This window comes from Malus sylvestris, chromosome 14 (assembly GCF_916048215.2).
Source record: "Malus sylvestris chromosome 14, drMalSylv7.2, whole genome shotgun sequence".
NCBI classification, from domain to species: domain Eukaryota; kingdom Viridiplantae; phylum Streptophyta; class Magnoliopsida; order Rosales; family Rosaceae; genus Malus; species Malus sylvestris.
This window is the reverse complement of record NC_062273.1, coordinates 14,608,490-14,632,760: the sequence shown is the minus strand read 5'-3', so window position 1 is coordinate 14,632,760 and position 24,271 is coordinate 14,608,490. Positions and strand designations below refer to the sequence as shown.

Sequence of the window (24,271 nt, the reverse complement as noted above, 5' to 3'; positions counted from 1 at the left end):
ATTACTAAAATACCCACATATAAATACCAAAAATCATCAGTCCATTGCATCACTACTCTTATTTGGAAGAGAAAGATGTCGAGAAAGCTCTGTGAGCTTTGGGTTTCTGGGTTAAGCTCAGAATTCTGAACTCCGATTTCGAAGAGGTGGAAGTCCAAAGAGAGGCGAGAAGATTGTGCTGAGTTTTGGGTTGACCCTCATACCTCTGATTTCGAACAAATGGATGCGAGAGAGGTGAGAAAATGTGAGCTGGATTTTGTACCATATTTTCTGTTTTGGCCGGAAAGTTCCATTTTTTCCGACGACTAAAGCTTCGGCAGACATAGTAAGGTAGGGTGTTTAGTTCCAAGTTTCTTCATCAATGATTTATGGAATAAATGGGTTGTTTGTAAGATGAATTAATACTTAGAAGTTAAATTAAGGTTTGTGTGTTCATGTTGTGACATATGGGTTGTGGAATAAATTTCAAATTTTGACATGCTACAAAACTGGGATGAAATCATTTTTTGTTTAAGTGTTCAATTGTAGAAATTTGTGAAATTTTTTTCTTTAATGTGCATGTGATGTGCATGGCTACATCTTAATATGAGAAGCGAGAATGTTCAATAGTTATGATGCATGTATGTTGTGCCCCGAAATTTAGTGAGTATGACCATAACCTAGTTGGCCTCAACTAAAAACAAAATTAAGAAAAAGCTTAGATGACGTTAAGGGTCATGCAAGTCCATGAAATAACGACAACGAGTATCATGTTTTCCACGTGCACAGTTAAGCGGTGGTTAATATACGTAACAAGACTTTTCAAACTGTCATTGTAACCTTATATATGTAACAATTATGTTTTCATTGTATCCACTATACCAATATGTTGTCGTTGCAGTTTATCACGTTCTGTGCATATCATCTGCATGTACTGTACATATTATGTGCATGTGATGTGCATATAGTGTATACGGTGTGTATTTATATCTTTGATACTCTTCGCATTAACGTAGTTTACTACTTTTTCCTTTGATTCAGATGCAAGCCCTCCAAATACGAAAAAAGTAAATGAGTTCGTGAAACAATTTCCTTTGATTTGATCGAGTTCTTTCATGCCTATTCAAACTGCAATTTTCAAATCCTTGAAATATTTGAACCCAATCAAATTTGATACCAAATTCAAATTAATGAATCTTTGATTCTTCACATAAAGTTTAGAGTCATTTATCTGATTGTGTCATTTTTCCGATTTCGAGGAGAGAGCTATGAGTTATGGGTTTTTTTGTTAAGCTCAGATCTGTGAGCATAACATGTGCATGTCGTATATGAGCGAGCTTGATATGAAACAATTTCATCCATATCCTTATCTCTTCTTTCTTTCCACTCTGATTTCTCTCTTTTCTCTCAAAATTTATATTTTCTTCAAAAGGCAATTGACCTGTAATACATTTTTTCATTTAAGTGCAGCAAAAGCCAAACCATATTTTAGTGCTTGTAAATTTGGATCGAGAGAGGAAGAAGAAGAAAGAAATGAAAACCCATATATAAATCAGAGAAATAATAAAAAAATAAAAATTGAAGGATTTGGGTCTCCTCAAAGAAACACCAAACCAATCACTTCAACTCTAAAAATCCATCAATCAAAAAGAAAAATTAAGCAAACCCAGTTCACAAAACCTACAAATGAAAAGGTAAAAATCGAAGAAGATTGGTGGGTTAGAGAGAGAGCTCTTATGCATATTCAAAATATAGAGAGAGGAGAGAGAGAGCTCTTGGATGACAAAGATAGGTAGGGTTCTTCTAATTGGAATTCGGTAAGATAGACTCTTTCTCTCTCTGTTCTCTGTTTCTCTCTCTACAAAATGAGAAATGAGGGCTGGAATTTTGGATACCCCTTTTATATGGGAGGACTATAACATCTCACATCGTCCAGGGAAGTGGATCTTGTAAGCTTTATATGTATATTCTCATCTCTACCTAGTACAAGGCCTTTTGGGAGCTTAGTGGCTTCGAGTTCCATCGAAACCCTGAAGTTAAGCGAGTTCGCGTGAGAGCAATCTTATAATGGGTGACCCACTAGGAAGTTCTCGTGTGAGTTCCCAGAAACAAAATCGTGAGGGCATCGTCGGGGCCTAAGCAGACAATATCGTGCTACGGCCGAGTTGAGCACCATGATGTGGTGGATGCTTGGTTCGGGATGTGACCAAAAGCCTCGTACTAGGTAGAGATGAGAATATACACATAAGGCTTACAAGATCCACTCCCCTGGGCGATGTGGGATGTTACAAGGACAATTTGGTCATTTCAAGGTGCATGAAAATCATATTTCTGTCTGATTGTTATGTATGTCGTGTGCATATTTGAAATGTCCTATTTCTGTCTGAAGATTAATAAATTGTCTTATTTCTGAGTATTTCCCTATAAAATATTTGATTTGGGACATGGACATTTTAGTAATCATACAAGCTTATATTATGATTCTGCTGAATTAATAATCAACTTTATGGAATCAATGTCATTTTTATTTCGATTCTAAAACATTTAAAGAAACAGTTTCAATTAGAATTCAATTCTGATTCATTCTCAATCTAATTCTTCATGTTTCAATTACGATTACGTAAACGAGCACTTAGCCAGTAAGTTTGGAAGTGCCCCTTTAAATAAGAAACTCTTTTGACGACACAAAAATTGAAAACGCCTAATCCATTCAAGACTGACACGTGTTTCCAAACGAGGAGGTAGACAACAGTACGGTTGATCAATATATATCACACACGTGCGACCAAACACGCTCTCAAGCCAAGAGCAAAACAAATCGCCTGAATCCTGACCGTCGATTCCATCCCACACCACACGGTCAGCTGCCCGATATCGCAGCGCGTGAAGGGTCCCCCAAACAATCCGCGCCTCGATGCAAACGGCGTAAAAAGACCAAACGAGACAAACACAATAACGACGAAACATACGGCCAGTAAAAGATAGAGTTGCCATTCTCGTAGTTTTAACCATTTTCAGGCCCTAATGCGTAATTATCCTTCATTCCTTTAAATTGCCTTGCACTTTGGTTTCGTACGAAACTCGGAATTCACACTCGCCAGTCTGAGGTTATCTACAAAAGGTACGCTCTGCAAAAACCCTAAAAACCACTCGAGTTCGAATTTCAGTACTGCAATGTCAATTTAATTAAATTAATTGGAATTTAATTATGTTTATGTAGGTAGTTAGTTATATGCATATAGGTTCTGCGTATATGTGTGGTGGTGTTGATGGGAAAGGGAAAACCCAGGGCTGTGGAGAAGGGAGTGGTAGGTCAAAATTTGAGTGTTACAGCATCTGGATCATTGAATATTCCATCTGCACCTGTGTATTACCCTAGTGAGGATGAATTTAGAGACCCTTTGGAGTATATTTATAAGATCAGGCCAGAGGCCGAGGCGTATGGGATTTGTAGGATAGTTCCGCCGAAGTGCTGGAAACCCCCATTTGCGTTGGATTTGGATTTGTTTACGTTTCCTACAAAGACGCAGGCCATTCACCAGCTTCAGGTGCGGCCTGCGTCTTGCGATTCCAAGACTTTTGAGTTGGAATACAGTAGGTTTTGGGAGGACCACTGTGGGAAGAAGTTGCGGAAGAGGGTGGTTTTTGAAGGGGAGGAGTTGGATTTGTGTAAATTATTTAATGCTGTGAAGCGGTATGGAGGATATGATAAGGTTGTCAAGGGGAAGAAGTGGGCGGAGGTTGCTCGTTTTGTGACGCCGCTGATAAAGATTTCGGAGTGCTCGAAGCACGTATTGTGTCAACTGTATCGAGACCATTTGTTTGATTATGAAAAGTATTATAACAAGCTGAACAAAGAGGGGGCTAGGAGATGTAAGAGGGTTATGCCTGTGGAAAAGAGTGGACAGAGTTTTGAATGTTCCAGCTCCAAAAGGAGGCGAGTCAATAATGGTGGTGAGAAAGTTAAGGTCGGTAAGGTAGAGAAGGAGGATGAGGAGCATGATCAGATATGTGAACAATGCAGAAGTGGTCTGCACGGGGAAGTGATGCTTTTGTGTGATAGGTGTAATAAGGGGTGGCACATTTATTGCCTGTCTCCTCCATTGAAACAGGTTCCGCCAGGGAATTGGTATTGTTTGGATTGCTTGAATTCTGACAAGGATAGTTTTGGCTTTGTTCCTGGTAAGCAGTTCTCGCTGGAAGTTTTTAGGCGTATGGCTAATCGCTCCAAGAGGAAATGGTTTGGGGCAGGATCTGCATCAAGGGTGCAAATAGAGAAAAAGTTTTGGGAGATTGTGGAGGGTTCAGTCGGTGAGGTGGAAGTTAAGTATGGCAGTGACTTGGATACTTCCATATATGGGAGTGGGTTTCCACGTGTAAATGACCAGAAACCAGAATCAGCTGAGGCCAAGATATGGGATGAGTACTGCAGTAGCCCATGGAATCTCAATAACTTGCCCAAATTGAAAGGATCAGTACTTCAAGCTGTTCATCATAACATTGCTGGTGTTATGGTTCCTTGGCTGTATGTTGGGATGTTGTTCTCATCTTTTTGCTGGCATTTTGAAGATCATTGTTTTTACTCAATGAATTATCACCACTGGTATGTATATCTTGTGCATTTTTTAATATTATAAACAAGATAATTTTGGCTACAAATGCAAAATAAACTATCCACGTAAGATGATTATTAGTGCCATTGAGTTGTAAACTTGTGCACATTCCATGGAGCAGGATCAGATGCCAACTCCTATTGGTTTGTGTATGTGTGTGTGTGACTGAGAGAGAAATATTTGGGGCCAGCAAATAAATACAAGAGTTAAGAAACATGAAAGAGAAGACAAGGAGACACCCTTATTGCCCTAAAAAAGAAAAGAAAAGAAAGACATGATTTCACTCGTTTTTTTCCCATGGAATCCTATGAAATTAATAATAAAATTTCTGTGTACCCTGTTAATATTGTGCATTAAAAGAACTCAAAAGAAGCTATGTGCGGGATGACTTTTGAACAAGATTTTAGGTTATAACCAGAGGACAGCATTTTCAGGAAACATACGTGCATCACATACAAAATACACTTTTGGAAGTAATGTTTCTTTTGCGATGATTATTCCCAGTGCCGAATTCAGTCAACATAAAAGTACATTCATTGGTGAAATTGTTATCGCATTGAAGTATACCTGGTTGATGATACCAGTTTTGATTTTAACTTTGATTATGGTTTACTTAAATTAAACCTGTCCATTTGTCATCTTTCAATCATGCACCTTGGGTTCTTTTAATGATTATTTGAGTACTGAAACAATTATCTAACCTCAGCCATGTCCTAGTATCATCTCATTGTGGTTGGCTTATAGTGACGAGTCATTTCTATTTTTAGTTTCACTTATCAATTAAAAACCAACTTTGCATCTCTTGCCCAACTAGTTTGGAAAATTAAGTGTTTCATAGTTGAAGGCCGATATGTAGGTAGACTTATGAGGCTATGCTGTTGGATTACCTTCAGACTTTTGCATATATTTGAGAAAAAAACAACTTTCAAAGTTTTATTCTTTTGTTGTCTCTCTGTAGTGGATGAGTATTTCCCTTTTCTTCATTAAATTATATTCGGGTTTTTTTTTAAGGAAACTTGTGGGATGTGAGCTTTCAAAGTGACAATTCATATTCAGTGATAAAATATTTGCTCTTTTTCAGAAGTCAAATATTTTTTCCTTTCTGTAACTTAAGGCGGATGATTTGAATGTTAGCTTAATATTGTTTTCTCAGGGGAGAGCCAAAATGTTGGTACAGCGTCCCTGGTAGTGAAGCCAGTGCATTTGAGAAGGTAGCCCTTTCATTCTTTTAATCTATTTTGGGGGTTTGGTATTTGTTCTTAGAATATCAGCACATTCTCATTTATGGTATCCTTCTTGTAAGTCAAATTTTTTTGTTCTTTTTTTTTTTTCTAATTCGGAATTTCTATAGTACATTATTATGGCAAGGGAATGAATTTAATTTGTATTTAATCATACCTCTCATTGGTTGCTATAATTCTCTTCTGATTCTGTAAAGCTTCATATTTACCATTGCTTTCATTGGTGGTTCATATGCCAACCAAATAGTGTTTTTCTGATGCTGGATTATTATAGACACATTTTTTTACTTATGTTCTTGTAGGTGATGCGCAACAGTCTTCCTGATCTTTTTGATGCACAACCCGATTTACTCTTTCAGCTTGTCACCATGTTAAATCCATCTGTCTTGCAAGAGAATGGAGTTCCTGTATATAGTGTGCTACAGGTTTGAGCATTTTGAATTCGATATCGTGTTATGAAAGCCTTTCTTCTATAATTGACAAAGCAATGCTGAAAAATGCTAATATTAATTTTTCACACAGAAAAATATGAATGGGGAGACACAGTGACAACTGTAGTTTTTATGTTGCTAGAGATTTCACTTTTTAATGAAATGTTGCTAGAGGTTTCCTTTGTTTTTGCACTCCCCTTTCTTTTGAAGGAGTTTGGTAATATATAGAATTTTGAATTAAGAATCTGTAGGTTCTCAATTGTATGCAATGCTCTGGCATGGCTTTCTATAAGTACATTCAAAACTGGATTTATGGTTTCCTTTTCAACTTTAATTATACACATACCAATTTTAAATTATTCATCTATCTGGTATCTTTAGTAATTGTTGATGTTCTTTTCACACTTGCTCTCTGCTAGGAGCCTGGGAATTTTGTCATCACCTTCCCCAGATCTTACCATGGAGGCTTTAATCTTGGTGTGGCATTTTGATTTACAAGTTGATAGTGGTTAGTAGATGTAGTGTTCAGTTAATTGCTGCGCAGGGATAACACTTTGCTCTGGCATTTTCAGGTTTGAACTGTGCAGAAGCTGTCAATTTTGCTCCTGCGGACTGGCTACCTCATGGTGGGTTTGGAGCAGGGCTGTATCAGCTTTATCACAAAACTGCCGTTCTGTCTCACGAGGAGCTTGTTTGTGTGCTAGCCAAGGTTAATTTTAGTGATAGAACATCTTATTCTACTATATGCATGTGTACAACAAATACCTAGGCTTGTATTGTATAATGATACACAAATGCAAGTCCTGTTTGCTTGGTAATAAAATTTGTGATTGTTTTACCCAGTGTTTTAAAATACTCGCCTCAGGGCATGCCTAGGCGGCCTCAGAGGCTGGGTGGGTGGCTTGCCTTTTCTGTTTTGTGGGAGTCGGCGAAAAACTCGTGTAGCTTTGTCGGGGCGCGCCTGGGTGGATGAGGCTCACTTCAGGGCGTTTGATTAGGCGTCAGTTTTGTATAAAAGTTGCTGAAATCTGAAAAAAATTTGGTTGAAATCTGCGTTTTGTTTTCAGTTGCAAAGATGAAGAAGACGCGAACTTTTGGCTGGTTTTTCTTTCTTTTTTTTTCGCTTTACTAACAGCTGTTACAGGTTCTTTTAGCATTTTTTTTAAGATTTTGTTTTTTTATATTATTTTATGGATATTAAAAAAATAAAAGATAAGCAGAAAGAAACTGTTTTTATAATTTTTATATGTTTTGATATATTTTATAGACCTAAAAAAACTCATAAGACATTTTACTTTTAACTTTATATATTAGTATATTACGTACTTTTTGAAAGCATAATAATGTTTGTTGGATAGCCCTTGGCTGCATAGCTTACACTCATCAATGTATATTGTTAAAAAAAGGTTTTCACGTCTGATTATCAAATTATAGTCAATAATGCTGCAAAAGTAGTTTTCTTTTGCCAACATTGTTTATTGGCTTCCTTTCTCCCCTTAAATTCTGTCTCCAGTCACTTAACTGAATTATAGGTCTCATGCGCTTAATTTTGTTTTGGTTTAGAAGAGTGACTGTGACAGCAGAGTATCAACTTATTTGAAGAAAGAATTGACTAGAATCTACAATAAGGAAAAAACCTGGAGGGAGCGCCTTTGGAGGAAAGGGATCATCAGATCGTCCCTTATGTCCTCTCGGACATGCCCTGAGTATGTTGGTACCGAAGAGGTACTTGCCATACTGCATTACGTCCTTGTGTTTGGGCATATGCTGTGCAACTTTAATTATTTTCAGATGATAATGATATTTCCTGCTGTTTTGTTTTTGTAGGATCCTACATGCATTATATGCCAACAGTATCTTTTTCTTTCTGCTGTTGTTTGTCGTTGTAGGCCATCTGCATTTGTATGTCTGGAGGTATGTGATTCTCAGAATCTGTTTCGAATCCTCCCTCTGTTTTGAATTTGTGTGTAAATTCAGTTCAGATGTAACATATGATCCCAACCCATGCACATATAAACCTTGCATGGGATTGTTATAGTTTGAATGGAGAAAAATAAAAGCACATGTTTGCACAATTGTTCTTTTTTGGAGATTTTTTTTCCCAATTATTTTAAGTTGATGGAGGTGATGCAATGACCAATCACCTAGATATTATCTATTCAACCTTTAACGGTGGAGTGAACATCATGAGGTGGAATAGAGGAAATAAAAGCAAAGATACAAAGTTTCCCTTATCCTATCAGAAGGAAAGATGAGAGGAAGGAAAAACTGAAAAAGAATTATATAATTTTAGATACATTCCATTTTTATATAGATTGATTGAGGACAAAAGAGTAAAATAAAATTTTCAAGTATATTATACATACTATTATACATGATTCCAAATCTTTTAGCATCCTAACAAAGATATGGATAATATTTGTAAGTAGATTTTTTTCAATGTTTGGGGGTATTGAGTCAGAATGCAGATTACTTGGTTGGAAATTTTTAGTTTAGATGATAAAACCCGACTGTTTTTTTTTCTGTTCTCATTAGGGGTTTGATAGGTGATATTAATTACCTGATCTCTATAACCCAGAGTTGATAACTTTGTTTCATATCCTTACCTTGCTAAGAATTCTCTTGTACTAACTAAATTATAATGATAACTATTTACTCTGTAAAATAAAATTATGAACATGGTTGGACTAGGAACTTGGAAGTCTGACTGTTCAACCCATTTGCTTTATTCTCACAAAAATACTTTGCCTTTTGTGCAGCATTGGGAACACCTTTGCGAATGCAAATCCAGAAGACTCCGTCTTTTATATCGTCATTCTCTGGCAGAGTTGCATGAATTGGTCCTCGAAATGGATAAACATGGTTTTGAGGAGACAACACAAAGTAGGACTATAAGAAGGCATATCTCATGCACTGATGAACCAACGGCTTTGACAAAAAAGGTTGGATTTTTTTATCTTGACTGATAATGTTAGGCTGACTATCATCATGCTTTGGATTGGGTTTTTAATGTTAATCTATATTTCTTTCTAAGAATGTCCTGCGTGATTTTTAACATTAACCGACTTACTCAACAAATGTGGTGCCTACTATGTGATGTATTAGCATGTGGATTTTTTTAGAGTGCTTCTGAGGCCATGCAATGCGTGTAGGTCAAAGGGGGCCATGCCACTTTTGCTCAACTTGCAGAACAATGGCTTTTGCGCTCATGCAAGATTTCTCAGAATCCATTTTCAAGAGATGAGTATGTGTCTTTATTAAAAGAAGCTGAACAGTTTCTTTGGGCTGGCTCAGAGATGAATCCTGTGAGTTTTAACTGCTTTTTATCTTCTGCTACGTTCTGAAATTTTACCTAACAGACATTATGCTCATCTACTTTCACATTGAAATATAGGTGCGGGAAACAACCAAGAATTTGATCAGATTTCAGAAATGGGCTGAAGGTGTAAGAGATTGTCTATCTAAACTTGAAACTTGGTCATCTCATCATGGAAACAATATCGAGAAAGTTCACTTGGATTATATCAATGAGTTGCTGAGTTTTGATGCGGTGCCCTGTTACGAGACTGGGCATCATAATTTGAAGGTTACAGTTTTCTGAGTGGTTGTAATTGTTAGTTTGTGCTTATCCTTGGCTTGCCAACTAAGAATCTTACCAGGTGTGTGATTATGTGATACAGGGCTATGCAGAAAAGGCAAAAATGTTGATACAGGAAATTGAATCTGCTATGTCATCATGCCTAAAGGTTTTTCTCTATTTCTCTTAAGTCTATTTTCTCATGAGTTTATCTAACAGTGTTCTTAAGATACTAATGTGAAGAAAAAGGCCAGGGCCAGAGCAAAGCTCAAGAAATTCACCTTTTCTCTGGTCACGCATGTACATGAAGAAAATAGGCATTGTCTCTTTTCGATGTCTACAAATAGCACTATCAATTAGTGTGATCTCATTTGACTTCATTCATAATGATTAACATTTGTTTACAATTGTCCCTCCAGATATCGGAGTTGAAATTGTTGTATTCTAGAGCCTGTGAGCTTCCAGTCTATGTGAAAGAAAGTGAAAATTTACTACAAAAAATTTCATCTGCAGAGGTAGTTTACTTTATTTGGATTCAAATTCTACTAAAACCTGAGTTAACAATAATTCTAGCTATAACGTATTCTTGGTATATGGCAAGTTAATGTTTATAATCTGGCTTCATTATCGGGGCAGGTCTTGATGGAAGGCATAAGAAAATGTATCTCAGAGACACGTACTGCAGCAATTGGGATTGATGTTGTTTACAATTTGAAATCAGAGGTAATAATGGCTGGCATGCTGTTCTGTTGCCAAACTTTGTGTTTTGTTTAAATCTTTTAGGTTGTGAGTTGTGACTTAACAATTTGTTTTTGGTGGTTGGGATCTTAAACTTGAATCTAATAAACAGATTTCAGAGCTCCAAGTTGAACTCCCAGACATGGATAGGCTTTCAGATCTATTAAGGACGGCTGAATCATGGCGTGCTCGATGTGGTGAAATTTTGAAAGGTCCTATTAGCCTTGAGGTTAGTCATATGGTTAATAGGCTACCCAAATGATTTGCATGATTTAAAGTACTTGTACTTATGAATACATGGCTTCTGTAGGATGTTGAGGCGCTTCTGAAACAATTGGATGGTTTTACTGTAAACACACCAGAGCTGAAGCTTCTGAAGCAGTACCACATTGATACAGTTTCTTGGATTTCTCGTCTTAATGCTGTTCTTGTGAACATTCACAAAAGGGAGGATCAAACTAATGTAGTTAATGAGTTAATGCTCATATTAACAGATGGAGCATCTTTGAAAATTAAAGGTTCTGGAATATGTTGACTTTTTCAGTACTCATATAATGGAAATAGGTCTCTCCTGTTGCTAACATTGGGTCTGGTGTTTTTTATCAGTTGATCAGTTGTCTATCGTAGAGTTTGAGTTGAAGAAGGCTCAGTGCAGGGAAAAGGCGCTGAGGGTAAGTTACTATTAGTATGTAATTCTTCTCCTTCCCTTCCTCCCTCTATAGATGGTTGTGGGTACCCAATGGGATTAGCTGGCCCATTGGATTTGTGTCTATGTGAGTTTGTGCATGCCATGTTGCAAAATTGCAGTGTGTACACAAGAAGTTAAGTGGGCCTAAGCTGACCCACTGGGTATCCATCCCTCCCCCTTCTTCTGGCCTGCTCCTATGTTGTTTCACTTGTTTTTTGTGTTTGAATCCTAATTGGACACCCAAATGCATATAATTTACTTGGAATATATGCAGATGCGAGATACTAAATTGTCTCTGGACTTCATTCAAGAAGTGATGATGGAGGCAAGAATGTATGTTCCTTAACCTTGATGCCTGTTACAAGTGTGAACTGAAGACTCTGGATTATATTTGCATTCACCCTTGGTCAATTGGTGTTTCTCTTTCAGGTTACATGTTGAGGGGGAGAAGTTATTTGTTGATATGTCTGAAGTGTTAGCTGTTGCCATGCTGTGGGAGGAAAGAGCGAAATATATCCTTGCACACAAGGCTCAGATATCTGACTTTGAGGATGTTATCAGGTCTTCAACATGCTTTACATTTTTTTAACCATATGGGTGTTCGTGGATAAGTTCCTTTGCTGGTTCTAATAATTGATTTGAATGTTTTAGGAGTTCGGAAGACATACATGTGCATTTATCTTCTCTCCATGATGTCAAGGATGCACTATCAAAGGCTAAGATCTGGTTGAGGAAGTCAAAGCCATTTTTAATGACTTCTCCTGTGGTATCTGTTTCAAGTTCTTTGCTGAATGTCGACACCTTGAAGGTTCTCAAATGTCTCCTGTTTGTTTTCTTTGCTAAAGATTGAAAGACCTGGATGACAATATGGTTTAATGTTGCAGGAATTAGTTTCTGAGTCAAAGCCTCTGAAGGTTTCTTTGAAAGAAATAAGGATGCTTGAGACTGTTTTGATGAACTGTAAGGAATGGGAGAATGGCGCTTGCTGTCTACTGCAAGATACAAGGTGCCTATTTGATATGAGGATTGTTGATGATGGAACAAGAGATGGTCTTCTTTCTAAGATTGAACATCTAATTGCAAGAATCAAATCCATGGGAAGCACTGGTTTATCTCTTTCCTTTGACTTTGGCGAGCTTGTGAAACTTAAGGAGGCTTGTTCTGTGCTGCAATGGTGTAAGAAGGCTCTTTCTTTCAGCATTGGAGTTCCTCCCCTTGAGGTGATACTTCATACTCCTATAGTAATCAAATTTTGTGTTGCGGTTGTGCTCAACTTCGTATGAGTTTGCAATAGTGATCGTACAACATGATGCTTAAGTTTTAGTTGTGGTAGTATATCCGTTTTCCCCTTGCATTTCCAACTAAATCCAGTTATGACTACTGGTAGAGTTTGTTAGGTTTTTCCAGCCCATGATAAGTTGTTCTAAGTCTATAAGGAATTATAGTCTTAGAGGATTAAATTGTTTTCCCAATTGGAGTTGTTTTCCCAATTGGAGTTAGTTTCTCAATTGGAGTAGGATTCATAACTAGATTCCAATTAGGATTAATAATCCTTATTGAAGAAGACCTTTATTATGTCTATATAAAGGGGCTATGGTACTAGTTTTGAAGGAAGGGAGCAAAACAATAAATTGTATACCACTCAAGGGATTAGAGTGAGAGAATATTGTAAAGTGTGTGCATGAGAAAAGAAAAGAGATAGTGTATTTCTTGTTCTTGTTCTTGTTTTTTCAGGTTTTTCGTCAAGTCCTAGTTCTAGAGATTTGGCAAGATTATTGGTTGTACTCATTGATTGTTGTTGCTATCCCGTGGACGTAGGCACATATTGCTGAACCACGTAAATTCTTGGTGTTATTAATCTTGGTTATTTGTTTTTCGATTTCCGGAGTTTGTTCTGTTTTTCCCATTCTTAAATGCGATATTCTCAACAGAGATATCACTAGAATCGTTAATATTCCCATGACTTGATCCTCCATGCTTCCTAGTACTAACATTTCGCCTTCAAGTTGAAAGGACAATTGCTAAATCTTTGAAGTGCTTGAAATTTATAGTTCTTAATCTGAAAATGTTTGCAGGTGTAGAGCATCTCCTCTACTTATTTCATTAGGATGATAAAATGCATTTAGTGGTGGAGTAGCGACCAGCTCTTGTACCAATTAATGCAATATATACATGATAGAGAAATATGATGGACCAAGGCACAGCACAAGGAATGTATCAATGTTTGTCCGACACATCATAAAAAGTGTATCACTGTTTGTCCATCGCATCCAGGACTCCTAGTTTTCCGTACAACTAGAAGCATGTTTTTTACAGAAGTTTTGTTTTTTTGTTTTTTGTCTTTTATTGTTCATTTTTTTCAATCAAAGAGAAGGGAGAGATGGCGAGGACATAGACTAGAGAGCTGAGAAAGAGAAAAGGAATTAGGAAGAGTAAATATTGGCCCTAAATGAAATGACAATCCCAAGTCTCAACCCACCACAATCAAAATGAACGCAAGGCTCAAGTTGCTAAGCAAGTGTAAATCAGTATTACATAGACCAACTTAAAAAAGTTTCCCTGTGATTTTTAAGCTACCTTGGTGCTAGTGGTGGAATGACGAGGATGCTATCTTGGTCTTGCTTGGTTTTCATGTGCCTTGTTTTAACACTATGATTCTTTTTACTTTCTATACAATGCCTTTCTGATTGGCAATCTTACGGAGACTTATCATTTCTGTTGTAGGATGTTGAAAATTTGGCGAGTGCTGCAGAAAATTTATGTGGTACATTTGCCCCTAGTGCATTGTGGGGCTCGTTGGTTGAAGGGCTGAAATGGCTTGAGCATGCTACAAAGGTTATTTCTGCATCATGCAATTCTAAAAGATGCACTTTAAGTGAAGCTGAAGAAGTTCTTTCTAAATCTCAGGTGTTTTTATTTTCTGGTAATATTTCAAATCAATTCTATACATGGATATTTTTATACTTGCCATACTAAACTGTATCATCTTCTTTTGCAGAGTATCAGTGTCTCCTTCCCATTGATGGTTGGTCAACTTGAATGTGCTATTCAGAAACACATGTGAGCTTGCAGTGTCTTTTGACCTGTCCATTGTTTTACTTTCACATTTTAAACTGAAGTGCATCACTTGATATATTTGTGGGAGGAAATTGAAAAAGCTTCAAGGACTTGGTATGGATGCTACAAGTCCAGGCTGTTGCAGAATATGAAAATGAGGCTAATAATCTGAGTGTTTGAGAAAAGTGTTTTTCAAATACTATTGTCACTGCAAAATTATTTCTTTAGAAAAAAAAAAGTACTTATTTCCAAATTTGTTTACATATTATTTGGTAATATTATGTTGGTTCTGCTTCTACTAGGTAGAAATAAAAGTTCTGTCATGATTTTATTGTATTAAGCAATGTTTTGATGTTTAGTTATCAAGTTGAAGGAAAGAACTTTTGGAATGAATTGGTCCTTAAAACTTGTATACTAGAACTTCGGGGATGCTGCATGATCCAGTGGCTTGTTTTCTGCTAATATCATTTTATGATCTCTTTGGGTGGTCTGATTTATTGTACCTTTTCCCTTTTGATCTTGAGGCAAAGGAAAACCATTTGGGCCTAAGCATGCAACAAACTGGATAACAACAAACAAACAAAAAACTTTTGGTTTCTGGGTTTTCAATGCAGGGATTAAAAATTACACAATTTTCAATTTGTATTGACCTCTCTTGCATTACCAGTATGATTTATAATAAGTAATTGTAAATGTATTGTAGGTCCTGGCTTGAGCAAGTGCATCAACTTTTCAGCCTAAGGCCAGGAGAACGATCTTGGTCTCTAACATTACAGCTAAAGGTATGAAGTCAGTTTGTGCACTTATACATGCTTTAGTGCTTTCGAAATGACAAAGTTCATCTTCGTTCTCTAGCAGTTCACCTTTAAATAAATGTCTTCACTTGTATTTATAATGTTAATGGATCAGCATAGGTGATGTTTGATTATAACTGATGACTTCTATGATTGTTGAAGAGTACAACACTTTGGCTTGGTCAATGTTGTATAATTTTTGCCTGCTTTCTCTTGTCAATTATATTGATTGTTAAATTACATTCGATTATGTACTTAAATTCCTGAAAACATGCCTAATATGATTCAATTGCACTCAGGAACTTGGAGTTTCTGCTGCTTTCAGTTGCACAGAACTAGATTTGATTGTATCTGAAGTTGAAAGGGTTGAGAGTTGGAAACAACAGTGCATGGATATTTTCAGGATAGTAGTTGGAGATGATAATTCATTGCTTGGCGGTTTAGAAAAGGTTTTCAGCTAAAACTGTAATTTATTACATCTAATTGTAATGTTTTCCGGGGGGACTTAAATCGTTGTTATTGATTCACAGATAGGACAGACTCTAAAGAGATGTATACACATATATGAGAAACCACATGGCTTGAAAGAGAGTAGTTCTTTTGCTTGCTGCTCCAGTGGTTCTCTGGATCAGGAATTTCTCACTTGTTCTTCATGCAAGGACTGGTAAGTTATTTATTGCTATTGTAAAGTTTTGCAGGTTCTTCACCCTTACATGTTATTATTAGTACTTAATTGTTTCACATTAGGTTGCTATTTCAATCTTATTTTTGCACTTCAATCACTTGTTTTTACTATGAAGAATTTCAAGCAAGAAACACAATTCCTGTAAATCTTCCCCTCTGTTATAGGTTATAACTTGATATCTTCTTGAACAGCTACCATTTGCGGTGTCTAGGGTCTTCCATGGTAGGTGGAAAACATGCAGAATATGAATGCCCATGTTGCCGATATCTGGTATCTGGAACTTCTTCTCGAAGTGGGCTCAGTACTCTGGTATGTATTTAATTTGTCTAGTATATTCTGTAAGGAAGGCTGTATGTTTGATATCTATTTTAATATCCTATTTATATGGTATAGAAACTTGGTGGGATGCGTCCAGAACTTCAAAAAATTATTGAACATTTATCTGGTGAAGAAGACTTCTGTGTTTGGTAATGAAGTGCACTCTTTTAAGTTACTTGTTTATTCATGCTTTGTTCTTAAAGTTATTGAAATTATTAACATTGTTTTGGATTTACAGTATTAAAGAAAGAGATGTACTGAAAGAAGTTTTGAAGCAAGCTCTAGCATGCAAATCTCGCTTGACAGAATTAGTGGATTTTGCATTAGCTTATTCTGATAAGGATCTCAGTGTGCTCGTTGAAAAACTAACAACAGCTTTAAAGGTATCTTAAGGAGTGTTTTGCTGTAGTGTTGAACTATTTTATTTTATTTTAAATATGATGGACCCATTGGCTTTGTCATCTAGTATAAATGCCTTTGGGTTGGAATTTGCTAGTTATGTTGTTAGAAAACTAGTCTTCCAGAAATTGAAAAGAAAAATGGAGAATAACCAATCTTGGTATATTCTGTTGATGGGAACGACCTTGATATAGGCTTGGTACATCTTCGTGATTGAAATTGTTTTTGTTATACAGGCCAGAGAAATGCAGGGTGTGCATGATCATGAAGGTGATATCAACCTTATGTTGGCTTTATCAAGATACTCATGGAAAGTCAGAGTCAATAGGTTATTGGAGGGTTCACAAAAGCCCACAATCCAACAGGTTCAGCAGCAGTTAAAAGAGGTATGTCCTGCTGATATTAAATGAATTTGAAGCGCGTTCTATGTTCTTAAGATGGATTTCTCGTGCAACAATTTCTCAGTCCTCTGGTTTTTTTTTGACCAAACGGTGGCATGGAAAACATTTTCCAACAGTTGTTTATTAGATCGAGAAATTTCTTTGCTTGTGCACGAGTACTGGATACCGAGAAATGGGGGCTACAGTTTTTTTGCTTTTAGAAACTAAAGAAATGAAAGAAAAAGCATTTAATACATTGAACTTCAACTTTTAAGGCAAAAACAAATGTTCTGGTGTGAGGTTACTCTTGATTGTCCAAAATAGCAAACCTTTATCAAGAATAGCAATTTAGCAGGAAAGAATATCGTATATTTTTTCTGTAGTTAATATTCATGCATTTATTTGTCTTTTCTTCAATGCTTAGGGAGCTGCCTTGAACATTCCGCCTTCGGATTATTATTGGCAGAAACTTACAGAAGTGAGGATTATTGGTTTGCAGTGGGCAGATACTGCTAAGAAGGTTAGGAGCACTTTTCTGTCCTCTCTCTTTCTCCTATCTTCTCTTTTTCTCTCTCCTCTCCTCTCTTATTTGCCTTTTGTGCACAGGTTGCTGCCGATTCTGGGGCTCTCCCCTTGGATAAAGTTTTTGAACTTGTTTCGGAGGGTGAAAATTTGCCTGTTCGTCTAGAGAAGGAACTTAAGGTACAGAGGAGGCTTTCATCTTAATTATGTGCTGTGGCCTTTTGTTAATAAACTGTGCTGATCTCTGACCCCCTATGAAAAAATGCTTACTTGTTTCAGTTGTTGAAAGCTCGGAGTATGCTTTATTGCATTTGCCGAAAGCCGTATGATCAACGAGCAATGATTGCGTGTGACCAATGTAATGAGTGGTATCACTTTGATTGCATTAAATTACGTTCCACACCAAAGGTTTACATATGCCCTGCATGTCAGCCTCTAGGAGAAGAGTTGTCTTGTGAACCCGCGGTGGATCAAGAGAGGTCAGTCTGGTCTCCTCCAAATTTATTGTATCCTATACCATGCGTGTCCAATAACTGGTTCTCCCAAAATGCATGCTTCGACAGATGTACTGATGCGAAATCTGTAGAGCCCAAAACGCCCTCTCCTACGCATGCAAAGTGCAGGACGAACCCAAAGAAGGCGGAGTCCGGTCTAGCACAAAAGAACCCCAACAATGTTTATAGGTGTTCTAGCGGGATAGAACGTTTATGGTGGCGAAATCGGAAACCTTTCAGAAGGGCGGCTAAACGACGTGCCAAGCTTGATAGTCTCTCTCTGTTTTCTCATTTGGAAGGGTGAAACGTTAAAAAGAAAATTGTTTGTAGGCCATCATTTAATTTATTCAATTGATTACCATGATTTCAGCTCACGTAGATGGTCCTAAATTTTAATTTCTTGAGCTATATGACGAGTTTTCCCCTTTGTGTTTTTTCCGCCCTGGAAATGTTTCTGAAGTTATAAATGCAACTTTCAGTTGTATGGAGTAAAGCAGCCCCTTTCACACGTTTTTTAGCATCTCATGTTTTCCTGTTTGTCTATGGCTATTGGGTTGAATAAATTAAACAAATTCAACAATTAGGATTAAACAGTAATCTGTAAGAGGCTAGTTGTATCCTATTCATTTATTTTAGGAAAATTTTATTTAAACTCATTCAACCTCTTTTTACACCCAACTTAAAATTTTAAATGTTAATTATCTATTTTATCGTATTGCATAATTACTATTAAGTACAAAATGAAATTAGTAATAAAACTCAAATTTATCAATAAACCCAAACATTATAATTAAATCTTACCATCATTCTTTGTTTATCCTACGTTCATTCCGGCTAAAATCCTAATAGCTCTCATAAAGATGTTACAAAAGCTTATATAAAGGAAATATCACACAATAGTTTAGAATTGAAGAGCACAAGATAAGGAGAAATGTGAGTAACGTAGCAACCTAGCTTAAATCTTGTACACAAAATTTGGGAAAAATATTATCTTGAAATGCAACTTACCATTGCATCTTTATGTTCTGTTCCAGAAACTGACTTTCCTTTTGATGTTGGACCTGAATTGTCTGCCCTCCCCATTCCATACCCTTTCCATCCCCTCCTATTTCTGTGGTCACGGTTAAGCCATGTCAACATTTTATATTCTCATTGCTTTTTATCTTATTATTTCTCTAAAAAAAATCAATATAAAATGTTGAACGTGGCTTAACCGTAACCACAGAAATAGGAAGGGATGGGAAGGGTATGGGATGGGAGAGGGCAGACAATCCAGGTCCCTTGATGTTATCCTATTAAGCTTAGATGCATCATCAATCTCTGGAACGAATGCTGAAGCAGGGGTTTTTTGCGGAGACTTATTTACCATCTTATTCAACAAATGGTTAAGAGTACAAGGCAGCTGTAGCCAGAAAAGAGCTTCTGAGGATTTGCCAAAAATTGCAGCAGCAAAAGCAAATCTCACAGAAAAACCTTTGTTGACCACCATTGCATATAATTTTGCCCTCTCATCATCCAGTATTCAGCCTGTGGAAATATAACATTTATAATCATAGAAAATAACACAAAACAGTACGATACTTAAATATAGCTCCTCACGAGTACAAACATCACAAGAAATTAATTCGATGGAAAATGCCGAGACCTTGAGCCAACCACGGAGAATGTATGGCCAATGCAGCAGCATTTTCTGTGACTTGATCGAGGTTTGGAACATCAAAGACATGAACGGCCTTGAGAGCCATTGATTTTTATCTCGTAAATTTGCAGACTTGCCCATCTGTGAATGATGGGTCCACCGGCCTTTTCTTTTCTCAGTTATGATCTCCAAAATGACAACCCCATAACTATACAGATCGCTTTTCGAAGTGATTTTTAGCATGCAGGTGACACTTGAATTATCAGCTTTTGTGTTGTGGAAAACCATGCAAAGAACTTAGGTCTGAACACATCAAATTTAGCTTCTAAATATCAAATGGGTGTAAAAATAAATCCACATATTGAATTGGGTTTATGTGGGTGTATTAGGTATCAAATTTGGGTTTAAAGAGATATTAATAGTTTAGTTAAAAATCAAATGGGTACAAAGAGTATGTTGGATGTAGAAATAGATTAGATGAGTTCAACTAAAATTTCCCTTTATTTATTTTATAAGTAAGAAGTTTAAAGTTAGATTATTGTGGAAAACGAATTAGAACTATTCATTAATCATTATACAGGTAAGAACCTAATGAACTTTAAACCCTAACTAAACCTCTCCTCATAACATGGTTTGTTTAAAAACCAAAAAAACAAGAAAACCCTCGCTAATCAGTCGACGCCGTAAGTGTAGGACAAAATCCATAAGTGAGTTCATCAAATATATTTGGGACAAATTCGCATCGAATTAGATGAGGTACGTGAAGCCGCTGAACTTGTTCCAGGATCTGCTCAAGGCCAATACTCTGGAACGCGGGCGGTTGCTGGGTTTGGACGTCGGTGACAAGTACGTCGGCGTAGCCGTTTCGGATCTTCATAACAAGATTGCGTCGCCCTTGAGGTACTGGAATAATTTCCTCCTGTAAATCTTCAAATTATGGTTCACATATGAGTTTGGGTCTCTTAATATTTGATGCTCCGCAGTGTTCTGTTGAGGAAGAAATCAAATATTGGTTTGATGGCCGCCGATTTTCAGAGTTTGGTGAGTTTTTTTTTTGTTTTTTGTTCATTTCCTGATTTTATTTACTTGTTTATGTTAATTGAAGGGCCATTTACAAGTTAAATTCTGGAAATTGAAGTTACAGATGTTCTGGCACTGTTAAATTCTGGAAATTTAAAATGAAACTTTGGGTATGTTGTCAAACTTTGGTTTGAACGAAATATGAGTTTCTCCGCTATTTTAACAGATGTGTCAGCAATATTGACTATATGTCGATTTTAGCCTAAACTTAATCGTTTCTCTGATAAGAGGTGAAGTTCAACCCCCCCCCCCCCCCTTACCATATCTTTTTTTAATTTTTTGGATATTTGCATGCAAATATTGACCATATCGAAGAATGTACCTATCAATGCTGCCTCAAAGATATCTATATGCGTTTAGTTTTTCTTCGTGATTGGTTCTGAACTTCTCATGAGTTTAGGAACTTTGGTTTCTCCTGGTCATACCCATGTATTCAATATCATTAGATTTCTAGGCGTAACAGGCATGTAACCAAGCATGCGTACAAATCATACATGATAGTACATCAGTGATGTAAGACTGTTTGAAACCTTGGTCCATGTTAGTTCCCAAGTCAGATTCATAATTCCTTCTGTTTCTGTATGCAGATTTCTGAGCTTTCTCTGGTGGGCTTCATTGTTGGATACCCGTTCGACAGACAAAAAGGGACTCCTGATGTGTGTATTCTTAGCTTGAGTTGTCTATGTGGGGACTCTCATTTTTTTTTTATCATGATTTGCTCGTCTTTGTTTAGGCTGTCCAAGTGAAGCTTTTCATTGACGACCTCTCTAAGACAAGAAAACTGGAAGGCTTAAAGTATACATATTGGGACGAGGGATTTACATCAAAGGTTAGTGCATATAGTGTGGGAAAATTATTTAGTCTTGTGACATGATGCTTCTGACACACTATTCATTCATCATATGGGCACTGCTGCTAACTTGGATGTGTCTAGTGTTAATTTACTATCCGTTAGGTTTTGCAGTTTTTGTGTTTCAAATGTTAAAGATCTTGCTTGTACTTTGTTTGCCGGCAAGAGAGCAGCCTACACTTAAGAGTTAGGCTATTATTACAAATTACACAACAAGTATCCTTATTTTGTAAGCGATCTAGAATCTCAGATTCTATTTTACCGCAAACAGAATGTGGAACTACTGTTGAAGCCTTTGAATCTGCCTCCAGTTCAGTCCAAGACAATTATGGACAAGTTTGCTGCTGTTGGTATACTCCAGGTAGCTTTGTATGTTTTCTTCTGTTACATAGAATCCAATGAAAGGTGTCGGATTGTGCTAGATAAAACTGAATAAATATTGTAAGGGACCCTTTTGATGACCATTTTTTTTAGTTTTTTATTTTTCACTATTTATGCTTGAGATATGGGGAAATTTATGATAGATGTAGAAGAAATGTACACAAAATGAAAACTAAAAACCAAAAGCTACTGTGAGTTGTTTTCCCTCTCAAGATTTCATTTTCGTTCATTATTCTTTATTTCTTCTCTCCCACCAACTTTCTTCATCTATCCTTTCTCCCATATGTACTTTCTGCATATCTCAATCATGTGAAATGGTGGTTATCAAACGAGAACTAATTCTTTGGTTGTTTCAGGTAGACAATACAAATAGCATTCATCTCAATCAGTTTTCAGAGTGTTGGGTGCTAACAGGAATTTATATTTCCATATTTGTCAGGGATACTTGGATTATGTGAACAGAGAGCTGAAGTCTGACGTCACTCAGTAAGGTGTCTCTGAATGGATATAGCTGTTTCTTACTTGCTGATGACAGAGTGATTACGTTACGACTGCACTCAAGATATACTCTGCGGATCACCTATCATACAAGAATTAAATTGGTAAGGTTCTAAGATCGTTGACCTGACTGGTAAGCAAACTTGGTACTTTCCTGAGCTATTGGAGCTGTGATCAAAAGTATCACAAATGAAATTTTTGGTGAAGATATATACACTCTTGAGTCTCAACGATGACGATGACTCCAATTTTGTCCTTCTGGACTTTGTATTGTAATGCTCAAAACTAAGATTATAGTTAGTACTGACATAACATAGTTAAGTTCTCAAGCTTTCCGTTTAAGTCGTTTTGGGGAGAATTTTTCCAGAGTTTGTTCCCGGTCGATTTTCTTGGCAACTCTTTTCTTGCATAACAAACAAACCCACAAAGCACTCCAGTCCTATTGACAAACAGACCGGTACCACTGTACCACATTATATTTTTCAGGCATGAGCTGCGTATTGTGCATATCAACTCATCACATCCGCTGGTTTTTAATCTACAAAAATGGAGGGCTGAGGTTTGTTGTAAGAGAGCTGCAACGTTTTGTCACGCAGATGGAAAAATGTTCTCTTTACCAGGGCGGAATCAAGGATGCTTCTGGTGTGGATGCTTGGATTTGCACTGATATCCGGTGTAAAGTTGTGGAACTTGATCTCGGACTATCTTCATCCTTGTGTCTTAAGTTGCGTAGATGCCTTTTCGAGTGCAAAACATTTGCGGTTTTGAAACTGTTTCTCAAGTACCTCCATGTTCGATTTTCACAAAAAATTTTGCCCACGCGGTGTGGCGGATTGAAAAACTTGTCATGTTAGTTTATAAATTAGAGGTATTCATCAATTCCCCTCTGAACTTGTGACCATTGGCCAATTTCCCCCCCTCAACTCTCATAATTAGTCAATTTCTCTCATCAACTTTAATTTGGCCAATTTCCCCCCTCAACTCTCATAATTAGTCAATTTGCACCCTACTATTAATTTTTTTTAATTTTCCATCTATTCTTTTTCTTTCTTTCAATATTTCTAATCACTTCCAACAAAGTACTAAAATTAACATAAACTCACCTGCATAATATAGGGTAAAATGTACAAAAACATAATACAATTAGTATGTGATATGGGTTGATTATAAGAAAAAGTTATGAATCGGGTTTAAAGCATGTAGAAGAAGAAATAATAATCCTAAACTCATGGATCAGACCTATTTCAATAAAATGGGTTATTCTTAATAAGGAGTCGAAAATTATGAATTGACTAGCCATTTTTGCACTAAAGCTCGATTCTCCGCAATTTACTTGAACTTTGCTTTCACTTTCATAAAGAAAATTGTATTCACATACAAAAATGTACACATCAATCATTTTTGTTATCAATTTTGTATAGTAAAAAATCAAATAAAATTACTCCATACTGATTTATTATGACTAATAATATTATCTATGATAAATTGTAAAATTCTAAATTTTAATCTATTTGTAATAGGATAAAGACATAGGAAAATGATTAACATACATATTATTTAGTTTCTTACACACACTTGTTTAATTATGATCAAATTAAAAAAATTAACAGTAGGGTGCAAATTGACTAATTATGAGAGTTGAGGGGGGAAATTGGCCAAATTAAAGTTGAGGGGGGGAATTGACTAATTATGAGAGTTGAGGGAGGAAATTGGCCAAAATTAAAGTTGAGGGGGAAAATTGGCCAATAATCACAAGTTCAGGAAAGAAATTGATGAATACCTCTATAAATTAACTAAAGGAGTGCGTCAACACCCAATGCTCAAATTTGACGGCATTTCGAATAATTAGCCGGTGAAGCAAAATAATGTCAGTCCTAAGACGAAAGTACATATACATATGCATAATA

The 24,271-nt window shown here is 36.6% G+C and overlaps 2 protein-coding genes across 5 annotated transcripts; both read left to right on the top strand.

Moving 5' to 3' along the window:
* Nucleotides 1–2,982: 2,982 nt before the first annotated feature.
* LOC126599573 (lysine-specific demethylase JMJ17-like) lies at nt 2,983–18,424 on the top strand. 3 transcript variants are annotated; one of them, XM_050265968.1, is made up of 34 exons: nt 2,983–3,100; nt 3,200–4,582; nt 5,746–5,803; nt 6,136–6,258; nt 6,684–6,741; nt 6,837–6,973; nt 7,831–7,989; nt 8,092–8,178; nt 9,024–9,206; nt 9,417–9,569; nt 9,659–9,850; nt 9,945–10,010; nt 10,261–10,356; nt 10,478–10,564; nt 10,692–10,808; nt 10,890–11,097; nt 11,186–11,250; nt 11,542–11,600; nt 11,697–11,828; nt 11,919–12,075; nt 12,152–12,487; nt 13,992–14,174; nt 14,266–14,327; nt 15,028–15,106; nt 15,418–15,567; nt 15,649–15,782; nt 15,995–16,112; nt 16,197–16,270; nt 16,360–16,504; nt 16,757–16,906; nt 17,325–17,420; nt 17,507–17,602; nt 17,702–17,901; nt 17,986–18,424. In XM_050265968.1, the coding sequence occupies exons 2-34, from the start codon at nt 3,249–3,251 to the stop codon at nt 18,218–18,220; spliced, it is 5,529 nt and encodes a 1,842-aa protein (XP_050121925.1). In that variant the 5' UTR covers nt 2,983–3,100; nt 3,200–3,248; the 3' UTR covers nt 18,221–18,424. The 3 variants fall into 3 exon arrangements, 2 of the variants coding, with proteins under 2 accessions (XP_050121925.1, XP_050121924.1); XM_050265967.1 differs by having other exon boundaries at nt 7,828–7,989; XR_007615190.1 differs by lacking the exons at nt 16,757–16,906; nt 17,325–17,420; nt 17,507–17,602; nt 17,702–17,901; nt 17,986–18,424 and having other exon boundaries at nt 7,828–7,989; nt 16,015–16,112; nt 16,360–16,426.
* Nucleotides 18,425–20,154: 1,730 nt separating this feature from the next.
* LOC126598459 (uncharacterized) lies at nt 20,155–22,706 on the top strand. Of its 2 annotated transcripts, XM_050264826.1 has the most exons (6): nt 20,159–20,455; nt 20,539–20,596; nt 21,223–21,291; nt 21,369–21,464; nt 21,757–21,846; nt 22,306–22,706. In XM_050264826.1, the coding sequence occupies exons 1-6, from the start codon at nt 20,307–20,309 to the stop codon at nt 22,354–22,356; spliced, it is 513 nt and encodes a 170-aa protein (XP_050120783.1). In that variant the 5' UTR covers nt 20,159–20,306; the 3' UTR covers nt 22,357–22,706. The 2 variants fall into 2 exon arrangements, with proteins under 2 accessions (XP_050120784.1, XP_050120783.1); XM_050264827.1 differs by lacking the exon at nt 21,757–21,846 and having other exon boundaries at nt 20,155–20,455.
* The last annotated feature ends 1,565 nt before the right edge of the window (nt 22,707–24,271 follow it).